The sequence below is a fragment of the Lathamus discolor genome, chromosome 1 (genome assembly GCF_037157495.1).
Source record: "Lathamus discolor isolate bLatDis1 chromosome 1, bLatDis1.hap1, whole genome shotgun sequence".
Classification (NCBI taxonomy): domain Eukaryota; kingdom Metazoa; phylum Chordata; class Aves; order Psittaciformes; family Psittacidae; genus Lathamus; species Lathamus discolor.
Window position 1 is genome coordinate 137,709,380 of NC_088884.1, and position 27,774 is coordinate 137,737,153.

At 35.6% G+C, this 27,774-nt stretch overlaps 1 protein-coding gene across 1 annotated transcript in view; it reads left to right on the forward strand.

Moving 5' to 3' along the window:
* FRYL (FRY like transcription coactivator) overlaps window positions 1–27,774 on the forward strand; it is a 137,262-nt gene that overhangs the window by 74,312 nt on the left and 35,176 nt on the right. Inside the window, exons 19-45 of the mRNA XM_065697555.1 lie at window positions 340–577; window positions 1,163–1,348; window positions 1,442–1,528; window positions 2,383–2,651; window positions 3,080–3,275; window positions 4,278–4,402; window positions 7,185–7,242; window positions 8,839–8,930; window positions 9,379–9,551; window positions 10,025–10,185; window positions 10,696–10,806; window positions 11,732–11,886; window positions 12,132–12,231; window positions 13,383–13,551; window positions 14,340–14,599; window positions 15,519–15,659; window positions 17,426–17,594; window positions 18,689–18,773; window positions 19,141–19,253; window positions 19,717–19,867; window positions 20,204–20,307; window positions 20,760–20,945; window positions 22,517–22,721; window positions 23,623–23,744; window positions 24,233–24,423; window positions 25,108–25,202; window positions 26,785–27,392. Coding sequence (XP_065553627.1) covers window positions 340–577; window positions 1,163–1,348; window positions 1,442–1,528; window positions 2,383–2,651; window positions 3,080–3,275; window positions 4,278–4,402; window positions 7,185–7,242; window positions 8,839–8,930; window positions 9,379–9,551; window positions 10,025–10,185; window positions 10,696–10,806; window positions 11,732–11,886; window positions 12,132–12,231; window positions 13,383–13,551; window positions 14,340–14,599; window positions 15,519–15,659; window positions 17,426–17,594; window positions 18,689–18,773; window positions 19,141–19,253; window positions 19,717–19,867; window positions 20,204–20,307; window positions 20,760–20,945; window positions 22,517–22,721; window positions 23,623–23,744; window positions 24,233–24,423; window positions 25,108–25,202; window positions 26,785–27,392 — 4,550 coding nt within the window. The remainder of the gene's footprint in view (window positions 1–339; window positions 578–1,162; window positions 1,349–1,441; window positions 1,529–2,382; window positions 2,652–3,079; window positions 3,276–4,277; window positions 4,403–7,184; window positions 7,243–8,838; window positions 8,931–9,378; window positions 9,552–10,024; window positions 10,186–10,695; window positions 10,807–11,731; window positions 11,887–12,131; window positions 12,232–13,382; window positions 13,552–14,339; window positions 14,600–15,518; window positions 15,660–17,425; window positions 17,595–18,688; window positions 18,774–19,140; window positions 19,254–19,716; window positions 19,868–20,203; window positions 20,308–20,759; window positions 20,946–22,516; window positions 22,722–23,622; window positions 23,745–24,232; window positions 24,424–25,107; window positions 25,203–26,784; window positions 27,393–27,774) is intronic.

A 27,774-nucleotide genomic window follows, 5' to 3' on the forward strand; every position in this document is an offset into this window, starting at 1 on the left:
TTTTCAATTTTAATATGACAAAAATAGCCTGTACATCACAGCGTGTGTGAATACTGAGCTCTAAGGTGGTTGTTCAGCTTCATGCAATGATGTGCCTATATGAAAGACTTGACCAAATCTCATAAATTATTTTTTTATATTAAGTTTTATGAAGTCTTGCATTGTTAGTATCACCTTCTGTTAGTAGCCAGTTTCAGATGTATTCGGTGCTGAAAGTGAATCTGTGTGGAAGTATTCTACATAGTACAGTAAAGAAGGAAGAGGTAACACTGTCATTTATAAAGGCTGGTTAAGAGTATGCCAATCAAGGATGATGATACCGGTATTTTTTCTAAACAGGCTGACAATTCATATGGATGAAGAACTTCGTGCCTTGGCTTTCAATACTCTCCAAGCATTAATGCTTGATTTTCCAGATTGGCGGGAAGATGTTCTTTCAGGATTTGTATATTTTATTGTGCGTGAAGTGACTGACATCCACCCAACGCTTCTTGACAATGCAGTAAAAATGTTAGTGCAGCTCATAAATCAGTGGAAACAAGCAGCCCAAATCCACAATAAAACCCAAGATTCTCAGGTATTTCTAAATAAGGTCTTTTGATGTTAAAACATTGGTTGACTCTGCATACAATTTTATTAGTAGGCTTTATTGGTTTTATTAAGTAATAAAAATTACAGTGCTTGCAAATTTTTAAAAATATATTAGCATTTTTGAAAAAAATTGGTGTTAAGTATTACCTAAATACTAATTCATGTCCACATTTTTGCTTACATCAAAACTCATTATGTGTAACTGGAAGTAGTTAATAAAACAAGAAAAAAGCGTGACTTTTTACTAGCAAATAGAAAGGGTACAGATAATTTAATTTTATACAGTAAGAGTATTATTTACTTGTTTTTAATTTTGCCTTCACTATGTCATTCTCTTGAGAAGGTGAAATAAGACATACATTCTTGTGGTATTTGTTTGGACTGAATTCAGAGAGATACTTAAAAAACAAAGTAGCTCGTATTATGCCTTTCTAATACTGCAAAATTTGACTAGTAGCCAAACAAGATTTAAATACCTTATGATGAATTCTGCTGTCTCCAGTAAAAGGGCAATAGCTTGATTGTATTTACTTTTTTCTTAATTTGTTTAACTTCTGTATCTTTTTCTTAGCGTGGTGTATCCAGTGGGGCTGCCCATACCCTTCCTCTGGAGAGGACCCTTTATTCCAGTGTATTCCATGTGGTGGAAGGGTTTGCTTTGGTCATCCTTTGCAGCACAAGGCCTGCCACCAGGAGATTGGCTGTCAGTGTTCTCAGAGAAATAAGGGCCTTGTTCACAGTTTTAGAGATTTCTAAGGTAAGAACTGATGATTCATTTTTGTGACTGCTTAAGGAAACTGCTTTTATCTTGACTGTGAGCTTTTTGTGCTTTGCATATTTTCTTTTGTAGAGTGATGATGAGTTGGCTATAGATGTAATGGACAGACTGAGTGCTACTATCCTGGAGAGTTTCATACATCTCACTGGGGCTGACCAGGTAGGAGAGGTTTGATGTAAAGTTAGTTGTAAGATGAGGTAAGTCTGCAAAGAAAAATTGGATGTATTTTAAATGCAGCATCACTATGTTCAGGCTAACTTCATTGGCAATTTATCACCTTAAAAAAACCACATAAACAAACCAACCCGAGCAAAGGGGAAAGCAAACAAACAAACCAACCAAAACAAAATTAAAAACTCCACACAAACAGTAGAACAAAAAACTTAAGGAATGTTGTGAGGCTGACCCCACCATTACATGCTTTCTGATCAATAGTGTGTCATTATGACCACCATATACACACAGACAGCTATATCCCTAACTGTTTTTTCTCATCTTGCTCATAGATTACAGATTCTTTAAAGGAAAGCCTACTGCTTTTTTTCTGCAGCAATACAGTGTCTTACTAGGAAGCGTGTCTTTTATCTGTGATGAAAGCTGTAACTTTCAATGAATAACAACTGAATTTTGTTTTTATATATTTATTACTAACTCTTTAGTATCAAGGTAAAGCTCTTTTAGGTTTAGGAAACAAGGTGGAGGTCATTAGTAAGGCTTTTAGAGTCCAGAATCTTCTGAAAGAGAATTAAGTCATCAGGAGTGAAAGGGCCCTCTTTTGGAATTTACTATTTCCTAACATCCAGTTCCTTCCCAAACACCATGTATTTTTGCGGACACCATGTCCACATTAGGAACTTAAAAAAACCCCAACACATAAATTAAGTAATGTGTTTCATTTATTCCAAATGTGATTTTGACACTGATACTGTATTAGGTATTTAACAGTGAAAAGATAGTTACTTAATATACATAGATACTAAATATTGCTATGTTATCTTTTTTTATGCACACAGACAACTTTACTGTACTGTCCCAGTTCAATAGATTTACAGACTCTGGCTGACTGGAATTCCTCCCCCATCAGCCACCAGTTTGATGTGATCAGTCCATCACATATATGGATATTTGCACATGTGACTCAAGGCCAAGATCCATGGATTATAAGCCTGTCAAGTTTTATGAAACAGGAAAATCTTCCAAAACACTGCCCAACAGCTGTAAGCTATGCTTGGACGTTTGCGTATACCAGACTCCAACTGCTGTCTCCACAAGTGGATATAAAGTAAGTTAATTTCTAAAGTAAATACAATATATTATTTAAGTATTCTTTAAAGATTTATCACTATTGTAACATCATTATGTTTCAGTGAGGTGATGTATGGACTGCTAGTATGTTCTGTGAGTTGAACTGAACTTTATATAACAAAAAATTAACGTAGTTCTAACGCGGGAAAGAAAACTTAACCTGTTTTGAAGATTAATTATTTTATTACTTAGACCGTATTGTAGTTCAACAGATTTGACTATAAAAGCATATGTTATTGAGGTACAGGACTATTCTGAACTGTTCAGAGTTTACCATGTTACCAGTTTTGGAAGCATTGGCATATACATATTGAAAAATAAATTCAGTAGAAAACCAAAGTGGAACTGGTAAGCTTTATTTACTATTCTGAGCTTTTTATTTATGGTTGGTTTTTTTTTTAATAGCAGCCCTATCAATGCAAAGAAAGTGAATACTACTACAAGCAGTGACTCCTACATTGGGCTCTGGAGAAACTACCTGATTCTTTGCTGCAGTGCAGCGTCTTCTTCAAACTCCTCCACCTCCACAGGCTCTGTGAGATGTTCCCCTCCTGAGACGCTGGCGTCTACTCCCGACAGTGGTTATAGCATTGATTCAAGAGTATGTTCTTCTAATGCTTATTGTAAATAAGTCTACATGTTACTGAAGTAGAAATACTGAGGATTATAATAACTATCATGTTTCTTAGAAACGGGTATAAATTGTCTGCAAACAAGTTTTGGAATACATTTGTCTTTCATTTGTTTAGGATAGTGTTCTAGTTCACTTCGCTGTATCTGTACTATAGAGGCTTTTCTGCTTATGTGTTTCTAAGGCAAAATCTAGTCATGTAATGAAAATCTTCACCTGTTCTCAAAGTCTTATCTAGTGGTAATGAGGAAATGTTTCATTTACTATTAAGGGCTGGTTTTTTTCCTATCAGTAAACTTCTGCAATTCTGAGCTAATAGCCTTTCATTTGAGAAACTGAAACATCTACCTGTTCAGGCATGATGTATATTGTTATGGTTTCCCAACCACAGACAGTTTTCTGTCTGCCTTGCTTCATATCACCTGCAGATTTTTTGTTTTTCTTCTCCCTCACCCCGGCTTCTTTTCTTGTTTTTGTTTTTCTCCTTTTTGGCTTCCTGTAGAAGGTACAGTGGAGATGAAGATAACTCATGAACTGTGCGGCAGATTTTTGCAGAAGCAGCCTACCCAACTTGTTTGTTACTGAGATCCTTTCCCTAAATCTAAGAAAGTGTAGCCTGAAATTCAGCCTTGTTCTTTTTCAGAGCCACAATGGAGTCTAAGGAGTTGAACTCCATAAGTCTGCTCCCCGTCCCTAATGAGGGCAGATACACTTAACAGGCAAAGCATCTGTTTATCCATTCATTGTCATCTGACAATGAAAATTCATTTACACAAGGAATGGAGAAATAGTTAATACTACTTTACTGTTTCAGAAAGTCTTTCTCCATGTCAAAAATAAAATTATAAAAATGAAATTTTTTAATTCACTGATCAGTGTGAGAAGGCTCTAAATTTACAGCATGTTTTAATGTCACACCACTTGATTGTTTGGTAACTGCTTCATTATGCTTTATCCTTGTTTTCTTCTTAGATCATTGGCATTCCATCCCCTTCCTCCCTGTTTAAGCACATAGTTCCAATGATGCGCTCTGAGAGCATGGAAATTACAGAATCCCTTGTGCTGGGACTTGGCAGGACCAACCCAGGAGCTTTTAGGTAACTGTTGTGTTTCATCTGTTTTTATGCTAATTGATTACAAAGTGGGAGATCAGAGCTAAGATAAAAAGGTTTGGGTTTTTTTCATTTAAGAAAAAAAGCTATGAAAAGTGATTACCATTGTCTTTTCTACCATTTAGTGGTGTGATAAAGATTGTTAGAGGTTGAAATAATTTTATGTAGAGCTCATGTCTGCATAAAGAAAAAGAAGGTAGGTGAAATAAAATAAATAGCTGCGTTTTGTTGATATTAAAGGCTGGCTTTATATGAAAGAACAGTCTGTATGGATGATTAACATTTGAAATATTAATTATAATCATGTTGGTAAGAGTTACTGAACCCTCCATATTGGTATTGGCAACAAGCATACGGTTTTGAGCTCTTTGTGTATAGGAGTTTCATGGCAACTATATTCTAAAAATAGATATTTGGATCAAGCTGAAAAAAACCCAGTTACAATTGTGTTCTGATGAGTGCTGGAGCTTCTGAAATCCATGGTGCACCCCTTTCCATGTTTTCTTTCTTTTCTTTTCCTGCATAAACTTCCTGTAACTTCATAACTCATACACCTTTCTCATGCGTTTGTACCAATGAGAAGTCCATATGGATTAGTGGATTAGTTTGAGTGCTGGTGGCTACGTTCTCATGTAGCAGAATTAAATCTGTGCCAATTCACTTGTTCTGTCAATTTAATTTTATACATCTTGTTCAAGATACTTGGATTTAGCTCATAATCCAAAACTTTTGGGTACTCTACTGTGACAAGTCTTTATATAATTGTTGGAGTCGAAATGGTGTATCTAGCTATCATGGCATTCCTACCTCAGCTGAGATTTACTTTTCTTCAGATCCTAATGTACTGTACTGTCAATGTCTATTACAAATCCACTGAGGTGAAAAGACAGTTCTATGCCAGGAAGCCATGAGTTTTAAAATGCATCTCTATGTTGCTTTCCTCAACTGACAACTCTCTAAGGAGGATGGATGAAGAGGGAGAACATCCGAGGGGAAGAAGATTTCCTGGGAAGCCCAGTCCCCAGCATCAGATGTTCTCTGACAGAAGCCAGCCTCTTACAATGGAGAGTTATGAAGTTATACCACGCTATAGCAACCAACTTTGCTTCCGTAGAAGAAAACAGGGATCACTAACATTCTTGGTTTTGAATTAGATGCTTCTTCTCTCCAGTCACTTCTGTGCCACATTATGGCAGATGAGGAACCGAAGATGGATTTGAAACAATAATGTCAAGTCCTCAGTTACAGTATTCTGGTTTAATCTTTTGATAATCTAATAATTTTATGTCATATCTGACTTTACTCTCCTACCAGAAGTAAATAAACTTTGTCCCATGACCCTGAAGATCTGCTGAAGAGTTTAAATCATAATTGTGCTCTACAAGTCTAGAAAATGCTTTCAGAAAGGATTTCACCAGAAATCTTTGTTTTCTAAATTAGAAATAATTTGTTCAGCAAACAACAACAAATCTTACTGTCATCAGTCCTCTGATTTCTTTGTTCTGAATTTTATGTTTCTGATGACCAGCTTTTTTCCTCTGTCTAGTGTGCGTACTCACACCAGATGCTAATGGTATCCCACCCTTCACCATTGCAGCTCTGTGCTGATTCATTGTTTTAATTTTGTTTATTAAGCACTGCTCTTCTCACCCTGTTATTTTTTCCTTGAGAGCTAGTTATGTATATGCAGTTCTCTTAAACTTGCCAGAAAAATCCTTTGTTTTCTGTTTCTGATCATTACACTTTCATGAACTTGTCTAGGTGTCTCTTGCTCTCCATTGGAAGCTAACCCTGTACTGTGTTTTAGCACAAAAAAAAGCTTCCTCCGTATTGTTTCCTGTGTTTGGAAGGAAGCATAAAACAATCCCTAACCATGCGTAAGTCTCTGGCAATTGAGCACAGCACAAAAGTTTGTGCAGCTTTCTGGTCACTTAGACCCATTCTCTGAAGGTGAACCTTTGAATGATGTAGCAGAGGAGTCAGTCATTTACTATGAAAACTTGAGCAGTGTATGCTTTTGATATGCCTGAGTTACAGTAGCACAGGAAGTAGAGAAATGTATCACCTTCCCAATCTAAAGTGGAGGTGGTAGTTACTTTGTTAACAAATATTTAAGTAAAAATAGTATATTTTTACCTCAGTATTTTGTCTGCATAGATTCATACTACTGATCACTTTTCCTTGTCCCCTTTTTGGAGTTGTAAGGCAGTCTTAGTTTGGCAGAGGGAACTGAGTAGTAAGAAAGACTGTGGAGCTTCAGAACAAATAGGGAATGTAACCACCACATGAACTCATGTTGCTTTTCAGTTTTCATAGAGACTAGTCTTATTTCTGTCAGCATAGCATTATTTGCCTAAAAAAAACAGTCTTTATCAACAACTAAATGCATCATGACAACTCAGAGCAGTGTATGATAAGCTGCCAACATTTTTTTTCCTAAGGGTATCTGTTTGTACCATAAGGCTTTGTTAAACCCTGCCTATGAAAATACATGAAATCATTTGTGATAGAAATATGCCATAATGCTTGGTGAATGCAAATTTAGTGGTAATTAGAGACATTTGTTTAGTCATCTGTCTTTAAATTGGGAAAATAGCTTTCTAGGCAATATCTCTTTAAATGCTGATTTATTTCAGAAAGCTACAGGTAAAGAAAGAAAACCTGAGGGTGTTTTAACTTATATTGTAATACTAGTTGCTATGAAACATCTTTCAGTTGAGATGTGAATTTAACAGTTGTTTTTATTCTTTTTATTCTTTTAATTCAGGGAACTAATAGAAGAATTACATCCTATAATTAAGGAAGCACTTGAAAGAAGGCCAGAGGTAATTAGATATTTTCCACTGTATTCAGTACACAGTTTTAAATATCTTCCCACGAAAGGTAGTAGAGAAATGTTGTATTCTTTAATTTCTGCACCTAAAATCTGTCACTATACCAGATAAAAAGGTGAGATGCTACTGCTTTAAATGATTGTGAGGTGTTTACAGAGCTTTGTGTTTGTTTTGAGTTCTATATCAGAGGTTTTGTTTAAAAAACAATAAAAATTAGTGTAACCTTTTCTTTTTACCTTAGAGCAGCTTTACACAGTTGTTACTTCATTATATCATCAGTAACATGCCCACAATTAGTAGCAGTTAAGACATGAAATTGAATACTGTTTGTCAAATTCTGGGTCTTTTTTTATGGTTTTGTGGATGGAGAGAATGTTTGGTTTTTTGATTTGGTTTGGTTTTGGTTGGTTTTGTTGGACTGTTTTTGTAATGAAAAAGGCTGGAAACTCACTTGATTGACTGCTCTGAGTAAAAATTTTCTTGATGGAGGGCATGTTTTACAGCAAGGTTTAGAAGCCTTAGTAGGTGTTCAGAGAAATAATAATCTCCACAAACACAAATTCAGAGGTGATTGCTCATTATTTTTTGTAGTAACTGTAATATTCTTATTAGTAACAAATTTGTAATTAAATACAGATGATGGGAAGGAACATACTTCTCTTTCAAAATGTTACTGGTCTGTAATGTGTTTTGGCAGTCTTATATGCAGGTCATAGAACAGTTTGGGTTGGAAGGGACCTTTAAAGGCCGTGTAGTCCAATCCCCCCTGCAGTGGGCAGGGACGCCTTCAGGTAGATGATGTTTCTCAGAGCCCCTAGCCAGTCTGTCCTTGAAGGTTTCCACAGATGGGGCACCTACCACCTCCTGGGACAAACTGTGCCAGTGTTTCACCACCCTCATTGTAAAAAAATTCATCCTTATGTCTAGCCTGAATCTCCCCTCTTTTAGGTTAAAAACATTATCCCTTGTCCTATTGCAATGAGCCCTGATAGAATATTTTTCCCAATCTGTCTTACAAGCCCTGTTTAACTACTGAAAGACTGGGGAGGTAAGGTCTCCCTGGAGCCTTTTCTTCTCCAGGATGAACAACCTCAAGTCTCTCAAGCCTGTCTTCATAGGAGATGTGCTTCAGCCTCTGATAATTTTTTGTGGCCCTCCTTTGGACTTGCTTCAATAAGTCCATGTCTTTCCTGTTCCGAGGGCTCCAGAGCTAGCACGTAACTCCAGGTGGGGTCTCACCAGGGTGGTGTGAGGGGAAGAATCGCCTCTTTCAAAATGTGTAGAAAGATTGGCATTTGTACTTCACAGGTTTACATGTTGCACTTTGCTACAGGAGACTGATAAAAAACTTTTGATAATATGTGTAATAGCAAACCTATTGTAACTTGGAGTGGCAACTGGGAAAGATTTTGTTCATTGTTCTGTTAAAACTATTAGCAAGTTTTGTAGCTCATCTTGAAAGGTTGGCACCCCTGACAATTAGTGCTAGCTGTAGTACAGATACAGTAATGCTTTTATATGCCACTCTGATTTTATCCTTAGTTTTTCCTCTGCTTAATTTAATTTTGTGTTTCCTCTGTTGACTAGAACATGAAACGGCGCAGGCGTCGAGATATTTTACGAGTACAACTAGTACGAATATTTGAACTGTTGGCAGATGCTGGTGTCATTAGTCACAGGTAGGGGCGGCACTTATGAGATGTGTTGTTTATGTTTCTGAATTAAGTCACTAGTATTCTTATGACCCAGTAAAACAAACCTGCAAAATTCTTCAGTGAGTTTTAGTATATAGCTAAATAGACATGGTTTTATAAAACTTGGCGTTTTGCTGACTTCCTGATCCCTCCCTTTCACCTCATTATTGCCAATACTTGTCCCCAGTATAAGAAATAATTCCGTGGAATGATGAGTGGCTTGTGATAGTGAGGCTTGATTCTTAGTGTGTTTTCACTAGAGCTTTTTATCTAATCTGAAATAGAGCCTGATTGAAGAAATTACTTTTAATTAAATATTTGCAACAGTGAGGTTGTAGGATTTTTTAAAAAGACAAAAAAAGGGACTGATTTCAAAAATCACTATATGTATTTATCGTACTGGTGAAGTTCTTTTTTTTGTTTTATTTTTAAGTGCAAGTGGTGGCCTTGATAATGAAACACATTCCCTCAACAACACTTTACTTGAGTATGTTGATCTAACAAGACAACTCCTAGAAGCAGAAAATGAAAAGGATTCTGATACATTGAAAGATATCCGATGCCATTTTAGTGCCTTAGTGGCAAATATCATTCAAAATGTTCCAGGTATGTAAAAACGTTTTAATAAATTCTGGTGACTTGTATTTATTCTGTACTACATTACCAACCCTCCTCCCCAAAGAAACACAACCCTAAGGAAAAATCCATTTTTTTTCTGAAGTTTCAGAGTGTTAAAAAAAAATACAAAATTACACCATCAGATTTTAATGTAACTTTAGCATTATTTTTTAAGGGAGGTTTTTGGTACTGTTTGGAACTGTACAAGCGACTGTCTAATTTAGAAAAAGTCTTTGTGGTTGGCAGTGCACTTGTATTCTCTAGACTAAGAAATAATTTATTCTTGTACAATAGTGGCATTAACCAGGACAACAGTAAACCTACATTATGAAGTTGTAATAATATGTCTTTACGTTGATTTTTTTCTTTTACATTAATTGTTTGGGTTTGTTTCTGGTTTAGACACTGTATTTTAAAGGATGACAATAGGTATGTGTCTTAACTGTGTGCTTTTCTTACAGTACACCAGAGGAGAAGTGTCTTTCCTCAGCAAAGTCTACGCCACAGTCTATTTATGTTGTTCAGTCATTGGGCAGGTCCTTTTAGTATCATGTTTACTCCCCTGGACAGATACAGTGATAGGAACATGAGAATAAACAGACACCAATACTGTGCATTAAAGGTATTTTAGTACTTTTGAATTTTGGAAATAGATGGTAACTTTGACTTTTTTAATGCAAATTTAACATTTGGACTCTGGATGTGGTTTTCACGTCCTTGTTGCCATTCATGACTTAGTTCCTTTTTTCTTCTGCCTTATGTGTATTTTTGACAGTTTGGCTTTTTACATACTATATCACACTTGCTATGGGAATTTCTTGAAGTTACTTTTAAATGTTCCCTGTGACTTCAGTCCTTAGTTGCCTAAGAATAAAAGCTTTTATGTAAAAATACATTAACAATCAAACTGGCACATTAACTCTTACATATGTCAGCATTTCAGTATTGACAGTTTCTTGTATTTGGGAGTTGAGAAAAATTTGATAATTTATTGAATAAGATGTTAAACAGTTTTTTGTTACCCTTGGTCTTCCTCTCTTAATTGATGTTAAGTTTTCTTATATTTTAATGGTTTTGGTAAAAGCACTTCCTCTGAGTTATTAAAATGTAGTTTTTCAATTACTTTCTAAAGGCTATGTCTGCTGTACTGTGTTGTGGCCCTGTTGCAGACAACGTTGGGCTTTCATCTGATGGCTATTTGTACAAATGGCTGGATAATATCTTGGATTCACAAGATAAAAAGGTAATACACAAGCAATGTCAACATTGATTTGCAACTGTCAGTGCCTTCAACATCTGCTTCAACAACTTTTGTAGTCAGATTGGCCTAAAAGCTTTAGGATAGCTTAAGCTCAAAGCTGGTTTAGTAGTGCATATTTTTGTACTGTCCTGGTTTCACCCTGTTGAGGAAAGCAGTCCCTAATCAGTCTAAGAATGGACAAAATGGAATGGAAAAGGAAAGGGCAAGGAGTGAAAAATTGAGTATTGTTTATAAACTAATCAGCTAGGTTAAGTTGTAATAATTAGCAGATCTTTTAGAAACTTAAAGGAGACAGGATTTTGAACATGAACTCTTGTAAGAATGTCGTGTTCATCAGGGCTCCTGTAGGGTTACGAAGACCAGGCTTTACATCTAAACAAGGCAAGCTTCAGATTTAAAGATAGGGCCTCCATTGCCCTCTGACTGTGACTACATAAAATACAGTTCCATTGGGCTACTTTGATTCAAGAGAACATGCAAACCTTCACGTAGATCTATCCCTTCTATCCCATTGGAATTCCTGTGTATGTTTAAGTGCTTTTTTGTGTTTGATGCTCTCAGGTCAGTGTTCAGCTTGTAGTAAAAATAGTAAATAGCTCAAGGTAGCCTTGGAAATGAGGAAGAAAAAGTCACTAGAGCTGTCTAGTTATTTGCTTCACTTATTTGCGAAGCCACTTATTTGCTAGTTTATGACTGTGTGAGCAAGTTGAACGTAAAACACTTTGATACAATTACCTGTTGTTATTTTCAGCTGTGGTCTCATTGGTTTTAGATGGAACAGATTTTGCATATTGCATTTCTTTTGCTTTTAAAATTAAATATTTATTTGCCTATTTTATGCCATTTTTGAAAGTTGGTCTTTTTTTCTATATTTATAAATATATATTGGTTCTCTTCTGGAATGCAGGTTCACCAGCTAGGCTGTGAGGCAGTCATGCTGCTCTTGGAACTCAACCCTGACCAGAGTAACCTCATGTACTGGGCCGTAGACCGGTGTTACACAGGTTCCAAGCGGGTAGCAGCTGGCTGTTTTAAAGCCATAGCCAGTGTGTTCCAAAACAGGTACTATAACGTTTTTCTAGAACTTTAAACTTTGTATTTCAAAGACTGTTTTCTTGTAGAACTGTGGGGTTTTTTCTGCCCTAAAGAGAAAAGTTCTCTCCTATTTGCGTGTATGTGTTACTAAAGAAACTTCTTAAAAAATTCTGATATCCCATACCATATCCCCAGTAGAAACTTCTAATAAATTCAAATTTTAAAAAGCCAAATGTGATTTTACTTATTTCACACTTCCAATTTTTCCCTAGGGATTACCAGTGTGATACAGTGACCCTCCTGAATCTGATATTATTTAAAGCAGCTGATTCTACTAGGGCTATCTATGAAGTTGCTATGCAACTATTACAGGTTTGTAAACTAATTTTGACTTTTCTTTTTCATTTAAAATAAGAATTGTCTTGTGCATTTAAAAAAAAATCCCCAACAACCTGTTACTATTTGTTTGTCCTTTCAGTAATGAAATACAGCGTGTATTATTTTTTCCTTCTGTATTTTAATATTTAGTTAGGCCAGGTCCTTACCTGGCACAGGTAGACTTCAGTGGAAGTGTGTCTGTTTTCAGGAATGAAGGACTTGAGACTTGTATAATACCATAATACCTGCTTTTTCAAGAGACAGAACTGAAATCAAGGTTCTTCTGGTTTGGCCCTGAAACAAAGTGGTACATAGCTCCATTTGTCCAAAAGCACCTCAGAGAGAAGCGTATTTGTTTCCTGTGCCTGTGTTTACTGGAACAGCAGTCAGTTTTCTGATTTTTGCATTAATACCAAACATTTTTTCATTTGTCTGTGGAGAGATGATAGTGAAAATCTTGTTAGCCATTTAATTTACTTTTGTCTATTTCTTTCTGAGGTCATTTAGAGGTAAGCTTAATCTTACAGGCAGCATTAGTGTTTAAATGGAAGTAAATGAATCGGTGCTGCTTGTGGCTCAGACCACAAGGTTTGGAGGTTTTTGAAAAGGTTTTTGTTGTCAGCTAAATTCAACAGTAAAGTGCCCACTAGTCACACCCTTGTTGGTATATCAGCACTCACCACCCTCCTGTTCAGCACTGTCTTTCTTCTCAAGTGAACACCATTGCTTAAGATCAGCCAAAACAGACTTTAAAGTATCTTACTCATTTAGCCTCCAGCTGCATCTCTGCTATGTCAGAGATTACATTGCTCCTATCCATGTCTCATAGATTAGCAGAAATTGATACTGTTTGGAAGGACAAGAGTTCAGTAATATTTCACATTTTCTTATAGAGAAATTTAATATGGTATTTTATAAAAGCAGATTTCTGAAATTTATTGCTGGAAACTCATCAAGTAGATTGAGTCTTAGCTAATCTTCCGTAAAATTACCACAGTGTTGCTAAATACTGTAGGTGTATGGAGATCTGCATAGATAGGAAGCATTAAATGACAGTAGGTGCATGAATTTGAAAGGTGATTTTATACAAAGATTTCCATTGTAGCTCTGTACTTAGCTTCAAATTCTGAACATTACTTCTGTAGATCTTGGAACCAAAGATGTTCCGTTATGCTCACAAACTGGAAGTTCAGCGGACAGATGGGGTTTTGAGTCAGCCTTCTCCTCTACCACATCTGTATTCTGTGTCATATTATCAACTGTCAGAAGAATTAGCAAGGACTTACCCTGAGCTAACACTGGCTATCTTCTCAGGTATGGTTTAAAAAAACCCAAACAACAAAAAACCTTTATTGGGTCAACAGTGTTGTGCAAAATGTGTAATTCTAATTTTTCAATAATTAATTTGTATGTAATTCACTAAAATCAGGGCAGCAGAATAAATAAATAATTTATTTATAAATAAATCATAATAAATGTAGAAGATGGGATTTACTGAGTGACAACTTTTGTTTAATTGTGTTTGAAATATGTTCAAGAGGAAACAACATGAATCAAAGATACTTTTACGGACTTTCTGATAGCCATGAAAAATCTTGTTAGAGAAATAATTTGCAACTGGTTTAAAAGTTACTCTTCTATTATTCTTTTCACTGTTTTCTTATTTACTGTAGATTGCTTAGAAATATTATTTCATGGCAATTTTAAACAATTGCAGAATAATGGCCTCTCACATCAATTAAAAAAAACCAAACTAGGACTAATATGAGGAAGAAAACATTTTTAAATGCCTTTTTGGTAAAGTTGATATTTTCACATGCTCTAGTTTTTTAATTCCCTCCTCCAGTTAGAGGAATATATATGGATGCATATACTAATACTGTTTCTTCAGCATACTGTCTATTAGCAGTGTCTTCAGTTAATTCTGTTGCAGACTGCAGCCTTTATCATTATGAAATAGTGCTAGTCAGCTAAACAAAAAATATGTCTGTGTCAGCATTACTTTATATCAGTACGGTCTTTTGAGTGTATGGTTGTTCTTACCAAAACAGTTCTCATTACTGATTTGCAGTTCATGCATGTACCTATTTTTTGTATCACAGAAGTAAGTCAGAGAATCCAAACGGCTCACCCAGCTGGGAGACAGGTGATGCTGCATTATCTTCTGCCATGGATGAACAATATTGAGTTGGTAGACTTGAAACCTTTGCCAACTGTTCGTCGGCAAGATGAAGATGAAGAAGATTCTTTGAAAGACAGGGAAATAATGGTGAACAGTAGACGATGGCTAAGAGGAGAAGGCTGGGGGTCACCACAGGCTACAGCTATGGTTCTGAACAATCTGATGTATATGACTGCAAAGGTAAAACTAATTACTTAAGTGCTTCATCTTGTTCCACTGGATTATTGTGTTTAGGGTGCAAGGAAATTCAGAGATACTGTGTTATCAAACTTTCAAGAGTTACTATTCATATTTGTGGAGTTGTTGATGTATACCCAAACTGTGCCATATAGTTTTGAACTACTAAAACAAATTAATAATACGTAATATACGTGTTATAGTAATTGCTGTTTATAGTAACAGTATATGACTGTTGTTTGGGAATATAGATATCTAGCTGGATAGATAGTACCAAGTCACCTATATACCTTAGATCTGCAAGTAGAGTTTTGGAACCAGTCTTGTTGCCAAAGTCTGATAGACTTCTCCTTCCTGTGATAGCCCCTTCCAACAGAGAAAAAGTGTTGGTCACATGCAGTGCTCCTGCCAATTCTTCGTGTCTTTGCATCTTACTGATGAGAGGTCATGTTTTAAGCTACAGATTAAAAACTCTTGGCAGCCTGTGATCCATGGAATTTTATTCAGGATTGTAAGCAACTGGGAAAGTGCGTCTCTGCTAAGTTTAGATAGCTGCCCCCCCCCTTTTTTTTTTAGTGTAAATAAATATATAAAATTAGAAATAAATCCACGTAGAAATAAAAATGTGTATTTATATAATGTATAAAAATATATCTCTTATATAGATAAAATATATGTGTATATATATGTTCAGATATATTTTTGTCTGTTTACACCTGTAAAAGAAACTGTTATTTCCAGAATGTGTTTATAAAAATGAATTTATGTGAAAGCTTCATTCTGGAACGTAAAAGGCAACAGCTTCCTACAGGATTTGTGTTTCCTTTTTTTAGAACCTGCCCCACGTGCTCAGTTCAGATCACTTTCAAATACAGTGTTTTCTACTGGAATTTTCAGGAGAGATATTTATTTTGTTTTCTAGTATGGTGATGAAGTGGCTTGGTCAGAGATAGAAAATGTCTGGACTACTTTGGCAGACAGCTGGCCCAAGAATCTGAAAATAATTTTGCACTTCTTGATCAGTATCTGTGGAGTGAACAGTGAACCCAGCCTTTTGCCTTACGTGAGTATGGGATACATCTCTCCTTAGTGCTGTTGATATTTAAAAAATGAGTTGTGTGTCTAGCAGCAAAGGTGACCAAACAGAAAAAATGAGGCAGGATTTCTGTTGTCAAAATCTCCAACCCTGTATTTTATGACCACTAAATACTATGAAAAAATCAAATTCAGTTCTTCTGTTTGAGTTACTTTGGACACCTGTGTCAAAATCTCAGTATCACTTTCAGTTAAACTGGGCATTCATGGAATGGGCTTGAGAAAGGAAATAAACCAGAAATGATATCACACCTTAATGATAGGTAAGGCTTCCTTGAGACAACTTACTGACTATTGCTATTTATTCAGTATTGTAAGTCTGAAACAGTCCACAAGCCGTCTTACAAGTTGTCAGAACCCAGGGTGGACCATAGACCTCATTTAATGAGTAAATTGCACAAAATGGAGAAGACTTACTAAAATGTATGCATCTGTCTTAGCTTTTTTTTTTTTCTTTTTTTATTTTTGTCCTTTTGCCATAAAAAGCAAACTGGAGAGCTAGCTCACTAAATTTACATTAACTTCATTAGTGTACACTGAACAACTCCCTGCCATTATAAAATGCAAATCTGCTGCAACTGTCGGTCTCTGTTCATTAGGTAGAATTAAGATAGTTCCATAAGTAATATTTTCATAAAAGAATTATTATAGCTTTTGCTAATAGTAAAAAAACCCAAACCCTAGATATGAAGTAAACAATCAGAAGCTAATAATATTGTTAAGTTCTTTCTAAGAAGAGCTTCATTTCTTCATTTCAAATTAGGGAACCTAGTTTAATGCTGCAGCCCAAAATCTCTGTGTGCATAGTTTGAACAAGGTGACAAAATAATTCCATGAGTCAGATGCCCTGGATCACTTGCTTATCATTCTCAAAAGAATGGAAATGAATCATTGAGCAGTGATGACTCAATATAATGTTAAGAGACAAAATATGAATGTGCTAATGTCTAGAGTAATCAGTAACTAGCAGGCATCTGCTACTGCTTAGCAGTGACCAGGATTAATTTGCTTATGTAGTGGGGATTTCTCAATTACTGTATGCTCAATAAAATATTGCTATAGCTAGGTGTTTATTCTCATCAGAGTATATAAAGGCCTTGAGCTTTTTGGGAATTAAACATTTTTTTCCCATACTGTAATTTAGGATAGTCTTAAAAAGCAGACAGGCTAAAATAAAGCACCTGTCACACCATATAGGGCCAGTGTAATTATTCTTGCATGACCAAGTATTAAACAAAAAAAACCAAACACCACACCCCAAGCCCAATCAAAATCAGTTTTCCATCAGTGCATGTGTGAGAGCACTGCAGAATAGCATGAGGAAAAATGATACCTGCTGGAGAAGTAGTAGTGTAGACACAACTGTGAAGTATCAAAAATAAATCATATCAGAATACGTTTCCTCCAGTGTTGATCTCAGATGTTGCTAAAGCCTTCATAAGAAAACCTGCTGCTACTTGAATAACTCACTGAACTCAGGAGACTTACCTTACTCTTGTGATATGTTTCTGATGCTTCCTGCTGTTGATGGCTGTGAAAGCAGTTTTGTTTGCTTTTAGAACTAGGGTAAGTTTCAAGTATCCTCACTTGCAGTGCAGGTAGATAGTAATTCTAACAAACTGTGGTATTCAAATCTCTTGTTTTCCTCCTCTTTTTTTTTTTTTTAATCAAGTTACTGCAGTAAAAATCTTATGTACATACTGTTTTATATACATGTACTTTTTTTGATGGCAGGTAAAGAAAGTTATTGTTTATTTGGGTAGAGATAAAACAATGCAGCTACTAGAAGAGCTGGTGAGTGAACTTCAGCTTACAGATCCTGTCAGTTCAGGAGTCACCCATATGGATAATCCACCATATTACCGCATTACTTCCAGTTACAAAATCCCCTCTGTCACTTCAGGTGAGAATTTCATAACTTTTATTATTGTCAATGATAAACATGCTGTCATCAGTCAGTTATAATATTCAAGTTCATCCTTAAGTATTAGAGTACAATGTTCTGTTTCTAAAAATAAATTAAGGTTTTAAGTTCTGTTGTAGACACAAGATGCATCCATAGGAGTTTATTTAAGAGGATTTAAGTACCCTTAGGAGAATTTATTTAGAAATAATTAACAATTAATAATAGCTGAATCATAAAAAATAACCCCAAAACTGAAAAACCTCTAAAAATATAAAAAGTGTCTACCTCATTCTTCAGTCCAAGCATATGCTGAGAAGTGTGGAAAAGCTGTCTGGTTTTGATGAAGCATCTTACAAAATGAGCCACAGAAGACGTGAATGGGAAGGTATCTAAGCAAGGACTTAGCTTTTGTGCTGCAAAGCTGTCAGTGTTACGAAGCAGCCTGGACCTATAACATAGGGATTATCTGAATTACAAAATGGATACATTGGCACTTGTTCATGAAAGTATTTGGAAAGTATGAAGAAAAATTATGGAGCCCTTTCACTATACTGTAATTGAGAGAGGCAAATTCTGTCGGGAGGGTACAAAATCATTTCCCTTTGTGGTTTTCTGTTCAGCTTGAGGCTTTCAAGTTCCTCTTAAGAAGAAATTGATACAAGCTTCACTGCAGGCTGTTAGGTGTTAATCACTAATGTGCTTGTGGTTTGAATTAACTGCATACCAAAATACCACTATGTTTTACAGATTACTACGGGTATAACATACAGGAAAGAATAAAACAGGTCTCTGCTTCAAAAACAAGCCCTTCTACTTAATTCACATTGAAGACTCAGAGATCACTGGAATGGATTCTTTTGGGTTTTTTCTCCAGTTAGTGAAATTATAGTAGCTGCTCAGAATCTTTTAGTCTAAACAAGTTTTTCTTGAATGTGGAAGTAATTTCTGTGGCTTATTTTGTATTTGTGCCAGTTGCTGTAGTGTAAACCTGGTTAGGGCTCTTGGCATGAGCAAATAAATAAGGATCATCATGTAGTGCTTAAAACTGCTTTTCTTATTGCCTGATTTTTTTCTTTGTCCATAATTCACAGGTACCACTTCCAGTAGCAATACAATGGTAGCTCCCACAGATGGCAACCCTGACAGTAAACATATAAAAGACAGTATTGAAGAGAAGTAAGTATCTCCTCAAAGATTTGTGTAACATATTTGTGCAAGATTGAACAGGGATTTCATTATTTTGCTCAAGAGTGAGAACAACTTAAGTATAATGGTAACAAATATTTAAATATATTTGAATGTTAATGAAAATGAACTAACAGAAGCGTAATTTATAGTGGACTATCTCCTTGAATCCCCTTACCTAGCATTGCTATAGAAGTTGTGTCTTACACAGCTAAGATGCTTTGGCATCGTGTTGATTGTCCTTCTAAGATGAAATATTTTTGCATAACACTTAGTTTTGCTCAGTTCTACTAAGAGACCCTGATTATTTTTTGTCACAGAATGCTGGTTACTAGTGCTGCTTTATTTGTTCCTACAGTTACGTACATCTAGACATCTACAGTGGGTTGAACAGTAACTTAAACCGCCAGCACCACAGACTAGAGTCTCGCTACAGCAGCAGCTCTGGAGGATCATATGAAGAGGAAAAAAGTAATACTTTAATTTCAGAATATTTCTGTGGATAGGAAACAACATTTTCACAAATTAATACTTTGGCTGAAGGTTTTGGAATGTGAAGAAATAGGCATATTAATGGGTTTTGCATAAACTTATTAAAAAATAGGGTTTTTTTACATTCCTCCTTCTTAGTGCTGCTGTTGAAATCTAGAATATGTTTGATTACACTAGGATGTGCAAAGAAGATGATACACTTTCATTCCTTCTTTCATCCTCTGGAATGAGTTGTGATGATCTTCCCAAAACTCTGTTAGCTTTAGTAGAATCATCCTTATGCTTCTTTTTAAAACTGTGTCCAACTACTACTGTGTATGGCTGGTTCCCCCCTCCTCCACCCTCCCAGACCTCAGCGTTTCAAGAATTTAAAAATACTTTAGAAGACTGTCTAATACAGAAGCATATTATAACTTTTTTTCTGGTTTATCTATTGTGTTAGGTGATTCAATGCCTCTGTATTCAAACTGGCGGTTGAAGGTGATGGAGCACAATCAAGGAGAGCCTCTGCCTTTTCCACCTTCTGGAGGCTGCTGGTCACCACTGGTGGATTACTTGCCTGAAACCTCTCCTCCGGGCATGTCTCTTCACAGGTAACTCTTAACAGTGCTGATGGCAATTCATTATTTTAATTTGTGTTGCACAAATACAGTAATTAAAATGCAGTAGATTTAAAAAGAGTAGATAGTACCTTTGTTTTCTGCAGTTTTACTCATAGGCCTAACAGTTTAAGATTTCTCAGCCTTTTCAGTTGGAGGACTGAAGTTTGTCTATCCTCATTGCAAGCATTCTTCTTTTCCTTTATAATACAACTTTGTGGATGATTATATATCAAGAATTAATACTGACTAGCAGCATATTAAGCTCTTTGGAGCTCTTCATAAAGTTCATGTTAAATTCTTCTAACAAGTAATTTTTTTGTCTTTTAGATGCAATATAGCAGTGATCCTTTTGACTGACTTGATAGTTGACCACAGTGTAAAGGTGGAATGGGGAGGATACTTGCATCTTCTGCTTCATGCAATTTTTATAGGTAACTTAAGTTCTTACAGAAATATGTCTAGTAATTTAGGAGTTGTAGCTATTTATGTAGCTGTTCTTTTCCACACTTAAATGAATATTTGCCATTGTATTGAAACCGCATTGTTAATATTTACAAGATTTTAAAGAATTCAACTATCTTTCAGCTTGAGTAATATGAATATAGTGAAGAGGTTTTTTGAGTTGTTTGAAGGCATTTTTCTGTTGGAGTCACGTTTACCTTTTGTAGAAGACACAAATTCAATTTGTTTCTTTCTCTGTGTAGCGATTTTCGTACAGAGCACAGATCAAGTTCCTACTGCTGTTTGAGAAACAAGAGAATCTATTAATGTTTGTAAAACTGTATGCTTCTGTTTTGCAATTCGAGTACTGCTATTTCTTAAATCATTTATTCAGCATGACTTTGGAATGTAATAAAGCTTTTCCATTCTCCTTTTGTGTTAGGTTTTGACCACTGTCACCCCGAAGTCTATGAGCATTGTAAACGACTGCTTTTGCATCTGCTGATAGTGATGGGATCTGGCACTAATGTCCAGTCTGTTGCTTCTGTCCTGCTCAGAAACAGAGAGTTCAATGAGTCCAGGGTGCTTACTGTCAAGCAAACCACACATTTAGATTATACCTTCACAGGTATGCATTAGATTAAGTGTTGCTTGTTAAAATTACATGGTTATATATAAGTCAAATAGAATATGGTTCACATTAGCACTTTGTGCCATGTCATTGGAATAGGGAGCCCAGTTAAATGACTAAATAGTAGTGGAAACCACAGAGAGAGCTCTGTGTTTTGGCTCTGCAATAAAGCAGCTTTTATGATGCCCTTGAAAATAAAACCCCAGAAGATACATCTCTTACTTGTTTATAGCACCTTTAGATTTCTGACTTTTGTCATCTGTAATTGCATTGTTCATAGGCTGCCAGAATACTCTTCTGAGATATTACCTTTTAATGTTCACTGTAACATTACGATATTGTAATTATAGGGGAAACCATATCTTTTCTGTGTATCTCTTTATGAAAGGAAAATTTTGATGGTGTGAGCCTATTGTGGTTTCTAAAGAAATATGAAATAGTTAATTTTTTAAAATCTAGTATTCCATGTTATTTCAGTAGGTGGCAGCATATTGCTAAGCAAACTGGTTTTGTTCACATCAAAAGTAGTTTTGTCACTTAACAAAAAATCTGTTGTGTGAGTTTGATACTCATAGCAATGAGGAATTAAAAAACGAGCATAATGGAAGGATTCTTTCATGTAGACCAATTCGCAAAACTTCATGGTGCACGTGTATGGTGACCTATACAAACTATTCCGTTCCTAATCTTTACAGTTTTGGGTAAATGGTCTAAACATGACACGGTATTTTGCTATTATTATAACAGAAATATCTGATAAAAACTAGAATAAGATCAGCATCAAACATTTCCAGCTCATGATTAAGGTAAAGTGATTACAGGTGTGCATGCCTGCCACAAGTTCAGAAAAGCTGATGTTAATTATACTTGAACCAGCTGATACCCAGTCTAAACCCTGTGCCTCTGTAGAGGGAAAATTCGTGGTAGATGTCAGGGAGTCTCAAGCTTATGAGCAGCTGTTACTGACAAAGGTTCATGATCAACTTTTCTCAGCCTGTTTACTTTCTCCCAGCACATCTTAGATAGATAGAGGTGTAATGTGAGGGGTTACTGCAGTTGTATTTTATTGCCACATGATTCTTCACAAGGAGAGAAAGATTTTACAGCAGCAGGATTAAGCTAACTTCAGAGAAATGTTGCACAGAGGGGCTCTGCTTAGAGTTGATTCATTAGCTAATAGTTGATGTTCACTGATTTAAAGTGCTGTCAGTTACACTGGACTGAGTTTTAACAAAAAAAAAATACTTAGGAAGTAGATTATTTAATTTGTTTCAAGTTATGAAGATGAGCTGCCTCAGAAGCCAGTGAGCTGTCCTATTGCCAGTACAAAATCAAATATAATTCAGTGGTTTTAAAAACGGATCTAGTAGTTCCTTATTTAAGGTTCCAGTCATGTGAAGACTTTGTATATATTGGGCTTGTTGATTTTATTGAAGTTACTGCATCCATTAAATTGTTCTCATTATGTTTGCTAAACTACTGCCTTTTTTTAGGGCTATTTTTTCTTTTTACATATTTAGTATTAATTGTGAACTTCAGAGTGCATAATCATCTTGGTTTTATTTCAGCAGGTGTTAATGATTTTATACCTGATTACCAGCCCTCCCCAATGACAGACTCAGGGCTTAGTTCAAGTTCTACCTCTTCTAGCATCAGTTTAGGAAATACAAGTGCTGCCATTTCTCATCTGCACACCACAATCCTCAATGAGGTTGACATTTCAGTAGAGCAGGATGAAAAAGTGAAAACTCTCATAGAATTTATTACCTCAAGGTAAGATTTCAATTCACTTTTGTCAAGCCATGTGTTTTGTGGAAATAAGACAAAGCTTTTACTGCTTAGCCTCATGTTGTCCAGTTTTGTCCCTCTTTTATCACCAGTATGAGGCAGTTTAGTCCTGAAATGTTTTAATGTGATACAACCTATGAACAACTCTTAACTTTCCAACAGTTTCACAGAATTTTGGTCACCCTGTTGCCATGTTCTATGCAGGTTTGTTATTTTTGCTTGCTCCACAGTTTATAGAATTTCCTTTTCCAGCTAAAGGATTAGGGCTGGAATACATAAAGTGATTAGGGAGCTGCAAGATTTGTGTGGAGTTCATGGATTATGTCGTAGTAGAGAGCTGGCTATTCAGAAACAGAAATCTGTGGCAAAGAACATCTGTAAAACTGTCAACACTTGCGCAGTTTGCATGATAGTTTACATAAAGCTTTTAATATTCTGTAGATCTGAAATCCTACCTGTTTCTCAGAACTTTTGATTACCTAGAATTTACATCAGCCTAGAATGGTGTATTGATGGGAAGAAAATGAGAAGAAAGGAGGTTGTTTTAAGAAGTGTGTAATGGTGTTAGTTGTACCGATTTGTTATTAGATAACTAAATATTATCTAACAGAGAACACCTTTTCCTAAACTTAACAATGTTATTTCAGTTGGATCTAATATATTGCCTTGCACCTTAACTTCTTGCATAACGTTATGTAATACTGGGCAGTTGTCAGACTTCTTCCCCATTTATGCCTGCAGTTCTGAATAGTTTCTTTTATGCAGTAAATAGTAGATTCTTTTGCAATTAACCTTAATTTTGCAATTAACTTTAAGATTAAAATAACATTTAAATAATATTAATGTCAAAACTGTGTTTTATATTCTGTTTACTCTATATTTTTAGGAAAAGAGGCCCACTTTGGAACCATGAAGATGTTTCAGCCAAGAACCCTAATATAAAGAGTGCTGAACAGTTAACTGTCTTTTTAAAGCATGTGGTATCTATATTTAAACAGTCTAGCTCAGGTATGTTAGAAAACAGTCAATGCATGATAGAATGTCCAAGTCTGCAAACTAAATAAGTTTTCTGAATGCCTGTAAATTTACAGGTTATCTATAAGATCACTGTAGGTCATCGCTTACTGCTTTTAAATAATAGATTTTTTTTGTGTATTGCACATTTGGTTCATGTTTCCATTGCGACAGATTTAAGTATAATCTTTTAAGAATTAGGTCATGGAATCATAGAATCGATTATGTTGGAAAATATTTTTAAGATCATAAAATATCTTATTAATTTATTATAGATGCTTAATATTAAAATCATAAATGTTTTGTCTCTTCAAGTATTTAAAATGTTTACTATTACGGAATACAAGCTTACATGCCAGAAGGATGTTTGAAAGTAATATTCCTTGAGAAAATGACTTTAGTAATATACTCTTAAATTCAAGTGGTTTTGAGGATTTTTTTGTGATGCATTGTGTCGCTTGAGCATTTATTTGCTTTCGTAGGAGGATTTCAATTGGAACACCGTCTCAGTGAAGTTGCTTTGCAAACTGCGCTTTCATGCTCCTCTCGACATTATGCTGGGAGATCCTTTCAGATTTTCAGGGCTCTGAAGCAGCCACTTACTGCATCTACGCTTTCTGATGTTCTTTCCAGACTAGTAGAAACTGTTGGAGATGCAGGAGAAGAAGCTCAGGTATTTTAATTTTTCCCCCCACTGTAGTAGAAAGTCTGCCTAAATGTGATACTTTCAGGTTTATTTGAATGAAAGGAGAATTTAAAACCATTTTTTATTTAGTTGCTCTTTATCTTTAAATAAAAATATTTCAAATATCAAAAGAGTTTTAAATCATGGCACTTTCTGAATTTTCATCAAATTAAATGATGACAAGATGAAGTGTGCACATTCTCTCTTATAGCAATAGGAACTTGCTTTGATACAGCTGTTTCCTGAAATCACCTTCTCTTTCATAGTCAGAGAATCCTGAGATCAGACATAAAAAATAGGTTAGGTTTTCTTTTATTAAGAAAAATAACATGATGAAGTGTGAAAAATCATCCAACTTAGTGTCATTGTACATCTGGAGAAGTGGATATTTTAATATTACAAAATGACAGTCTAAGTGACTTCATCCTTAGAAATAATGCAAACCAGGATGAATTCTGTGAATATTTGAAAAAATACAGTAATTTCCCCCACCTTGAAGCTATAGTGCTAATTTGAGCTGTCTCATGAGAATTATGTTCTAATTGAAGCACAAAATAATAAATTAGCTATTGATACTGATCTCGTATTTTTATATTACTACCCAGTAGATTTTCTGTGATCTTCCATGTGCTGCGTACTGCATCATTTATAATGACCTGTGGCTTTTCCCAGGGTTTTGTCATAGAACTGCTTCTGACGTTAGAGTCTGCTATTGATACTTTGGCTGAAACCATGAAGCATTACGATCTGCTTTCTGCCCTATCTCAGTAAGTTCTTTTATTATTCAAACTGCCTTACACATTTTTATGCATTTGAATAATTAAAGATTTGTATTACAAGTGTAACGAATAATTTCTTGTCTTTGCCAGAATAGCTGTATTGCTATAGCAAAATTGCTTGCTTTTATCATTCTGTCTCAAGCAGAACTCATAAGGATCTAGATTTTAAAAGGATCTCTGCTATCTTTCAACTTACCCTGCTCAACATTTTAAAAATAAAAAAAAAAATAGGTGTTCCAGTTTTCCTTATGGCTCCATTCTGAAGTGTCAGTTCTTTTGTGACTTTTCAAAAATAAAGGCACTGAGTACATTTAGTACTTCCTTTTTAAATCAGGTTCTAGTGACCTTCATTAGTAGTGTAATTTCTTGGGAGCCTTATTTTTTCCCCATATGTTTAATGAAGGTAATGGCACAAATCTTCAGAAGATAATTTGAGACAATTTAAGTTTCACAGATGAAAACTTGTGTGCTGCAGTAAATACTTCATTCCAGTGTTAATACAAAAGAAATTTCTTCAGTGACAGCAAATGCTAGCCTCAGATTTGTTGTCCGTATATGCAAGAAGTGTAATTGCATAGTCTGAGTCGTTTGTGTTTCTCATTGCAGTCTGAGGGGTTAGCTCAATGACTTTTTTTCAAACTGAAAAAAGAAGAAATAATCCCTAAGAGTACAGACATTGCTTGATTTCATGACAGACTTGTTGAAAATGTTGAGATTCCTAGGAGTATATTCTGTTTCTCATTATCAGAACTTGAAGGTGTTAGTTTTTCTAGGTCTGATACTTCAGATAAAATATAAGGTAATAAGTATAGTAAGTAAATAATTTATTAATTCATTTCTCTACCTTTATCACATATGTAAGTAAGTTGGAATGCTAGATCTTCATTCGCAGATAATCTACATGCTACAAGCTATTTTTTCTGATTTTACTAAACTGTTATGTAATTATTATGGTATTCTGGGATTGTAACAAATAGATTTGGTAGCAGAGATAACAGGACGCTACAGTCTTGTTCTTGTTGCTGTAAGGATATTTTAGTGTTCTAGATAGATGAATCCTGTATTTTCATAAGATAGTCATAGAATAGTTAGGGTTGGAAAGGACCTCAAGATCATCTAGTTCCAACCCCACTGCCATGGACAGGGACACCTCACACTAAACCATCCCACCCAAGGCTTCATCCAGCCTGGCCTTGAACACCGCCAGGGATGGAGCACTCACAACCTCCCTGGACAACCGATTCCAGTGCCTCACCACCCTAACAGGAAAGAATTTCCTCCTTATATCCAATCTAAACTTCCCCTGTTTAAGTTTGAACCCGTTACCCCTTGTCCTGTCACTACAGTCCCTGACGAAGAGTCCCTCCCCAGCATCCCTATAGGCCCCCTTCAAGTACTGGAACGCTGCTATTAGGTCTCCACGCAGCACTCTTCCAGTGATGAAGTGATTCATTGTGCGTGTGTATGTGTGGGTAGTGTAGCATCTTTTTTTCTTTCTTCACTTTTTCTAAATTGCATGTTATTAAAGTATTTTATATGGAATAATACATGATACTGATTTTTATTTTAGAACCTCATACCATGATTCTGTAATGGGAAACAAGTATGCAGCTAATAGGAAAAGCACTGGACAGATAAATCTAAGCACAAGTCCCATTAATAGTGGCAATGGTTTGGGATACTACAGCAATACAAGGAGTAATTCTTTAAGACTGAATTTAATCAGTGAGCGGAGAGGCGACCGTCGGCGGAGCAACACACTGGATATAATGGATGGAAGGATAAATCATGGTGGAAGTTTGGCCAGGACTAGAAGCCTTTCCTCCCTTAGAGAGGGAGGGATGTATGATGTGCAGCCCACTACTGACCCTGTCAACTTGATGGCCACCATATTTTGGATTGCAGCTTCGTTGCTGGAGTCAGATTATGAGTATGAATACCTTTTGGCTCTCAAGCTGCTCAACAAGCTTCTTATTCACTTGCCTCTGGATAAATCAGAGAGTCGGGAAAAGATAGAAAAGGTGCAGAATAAACTGAAATGGAATAACTTCCCAGGCCTTCAGCAGCTTTTCCTGAAAGGCTTTACTTCAGCATCTACGCAAGAAATGACAGTTCATCTCCTCAGTAAACTCATCACAATTTCCAGGCATGCTCTGGTGGATCCATCTCAGTTAGCAGGTATCTTTAGTAGATGTGTGTGTAATGAAAATACATTTTTTCGTCAAATTAAGGGTAATCAAAATCAGTAGTAATTATGCATTTGCCTTTAAAAAAAAAAAATCCCTTCAGTTAAATTCTTTTTGCAGTTATCACTATTACAGTGCTAGATAGCGGGAATACATTGCAGACAATAATTATCCGCCAAGAAATACTGCATGTAAACTATATGTATTTACTATTAACTTGCTTACAAGTGAGTTTTAGGAACACATGTATTATTTTTCGTGATCTTGTGCTATCTCAATTAGTACTGTTTCAAACCTTAAGAAGCAATGTGACTGTACTGCCTAAAGCTGTCCAGTTTCCTTATACTATCACTTAATTGGTCTGATGATGATTT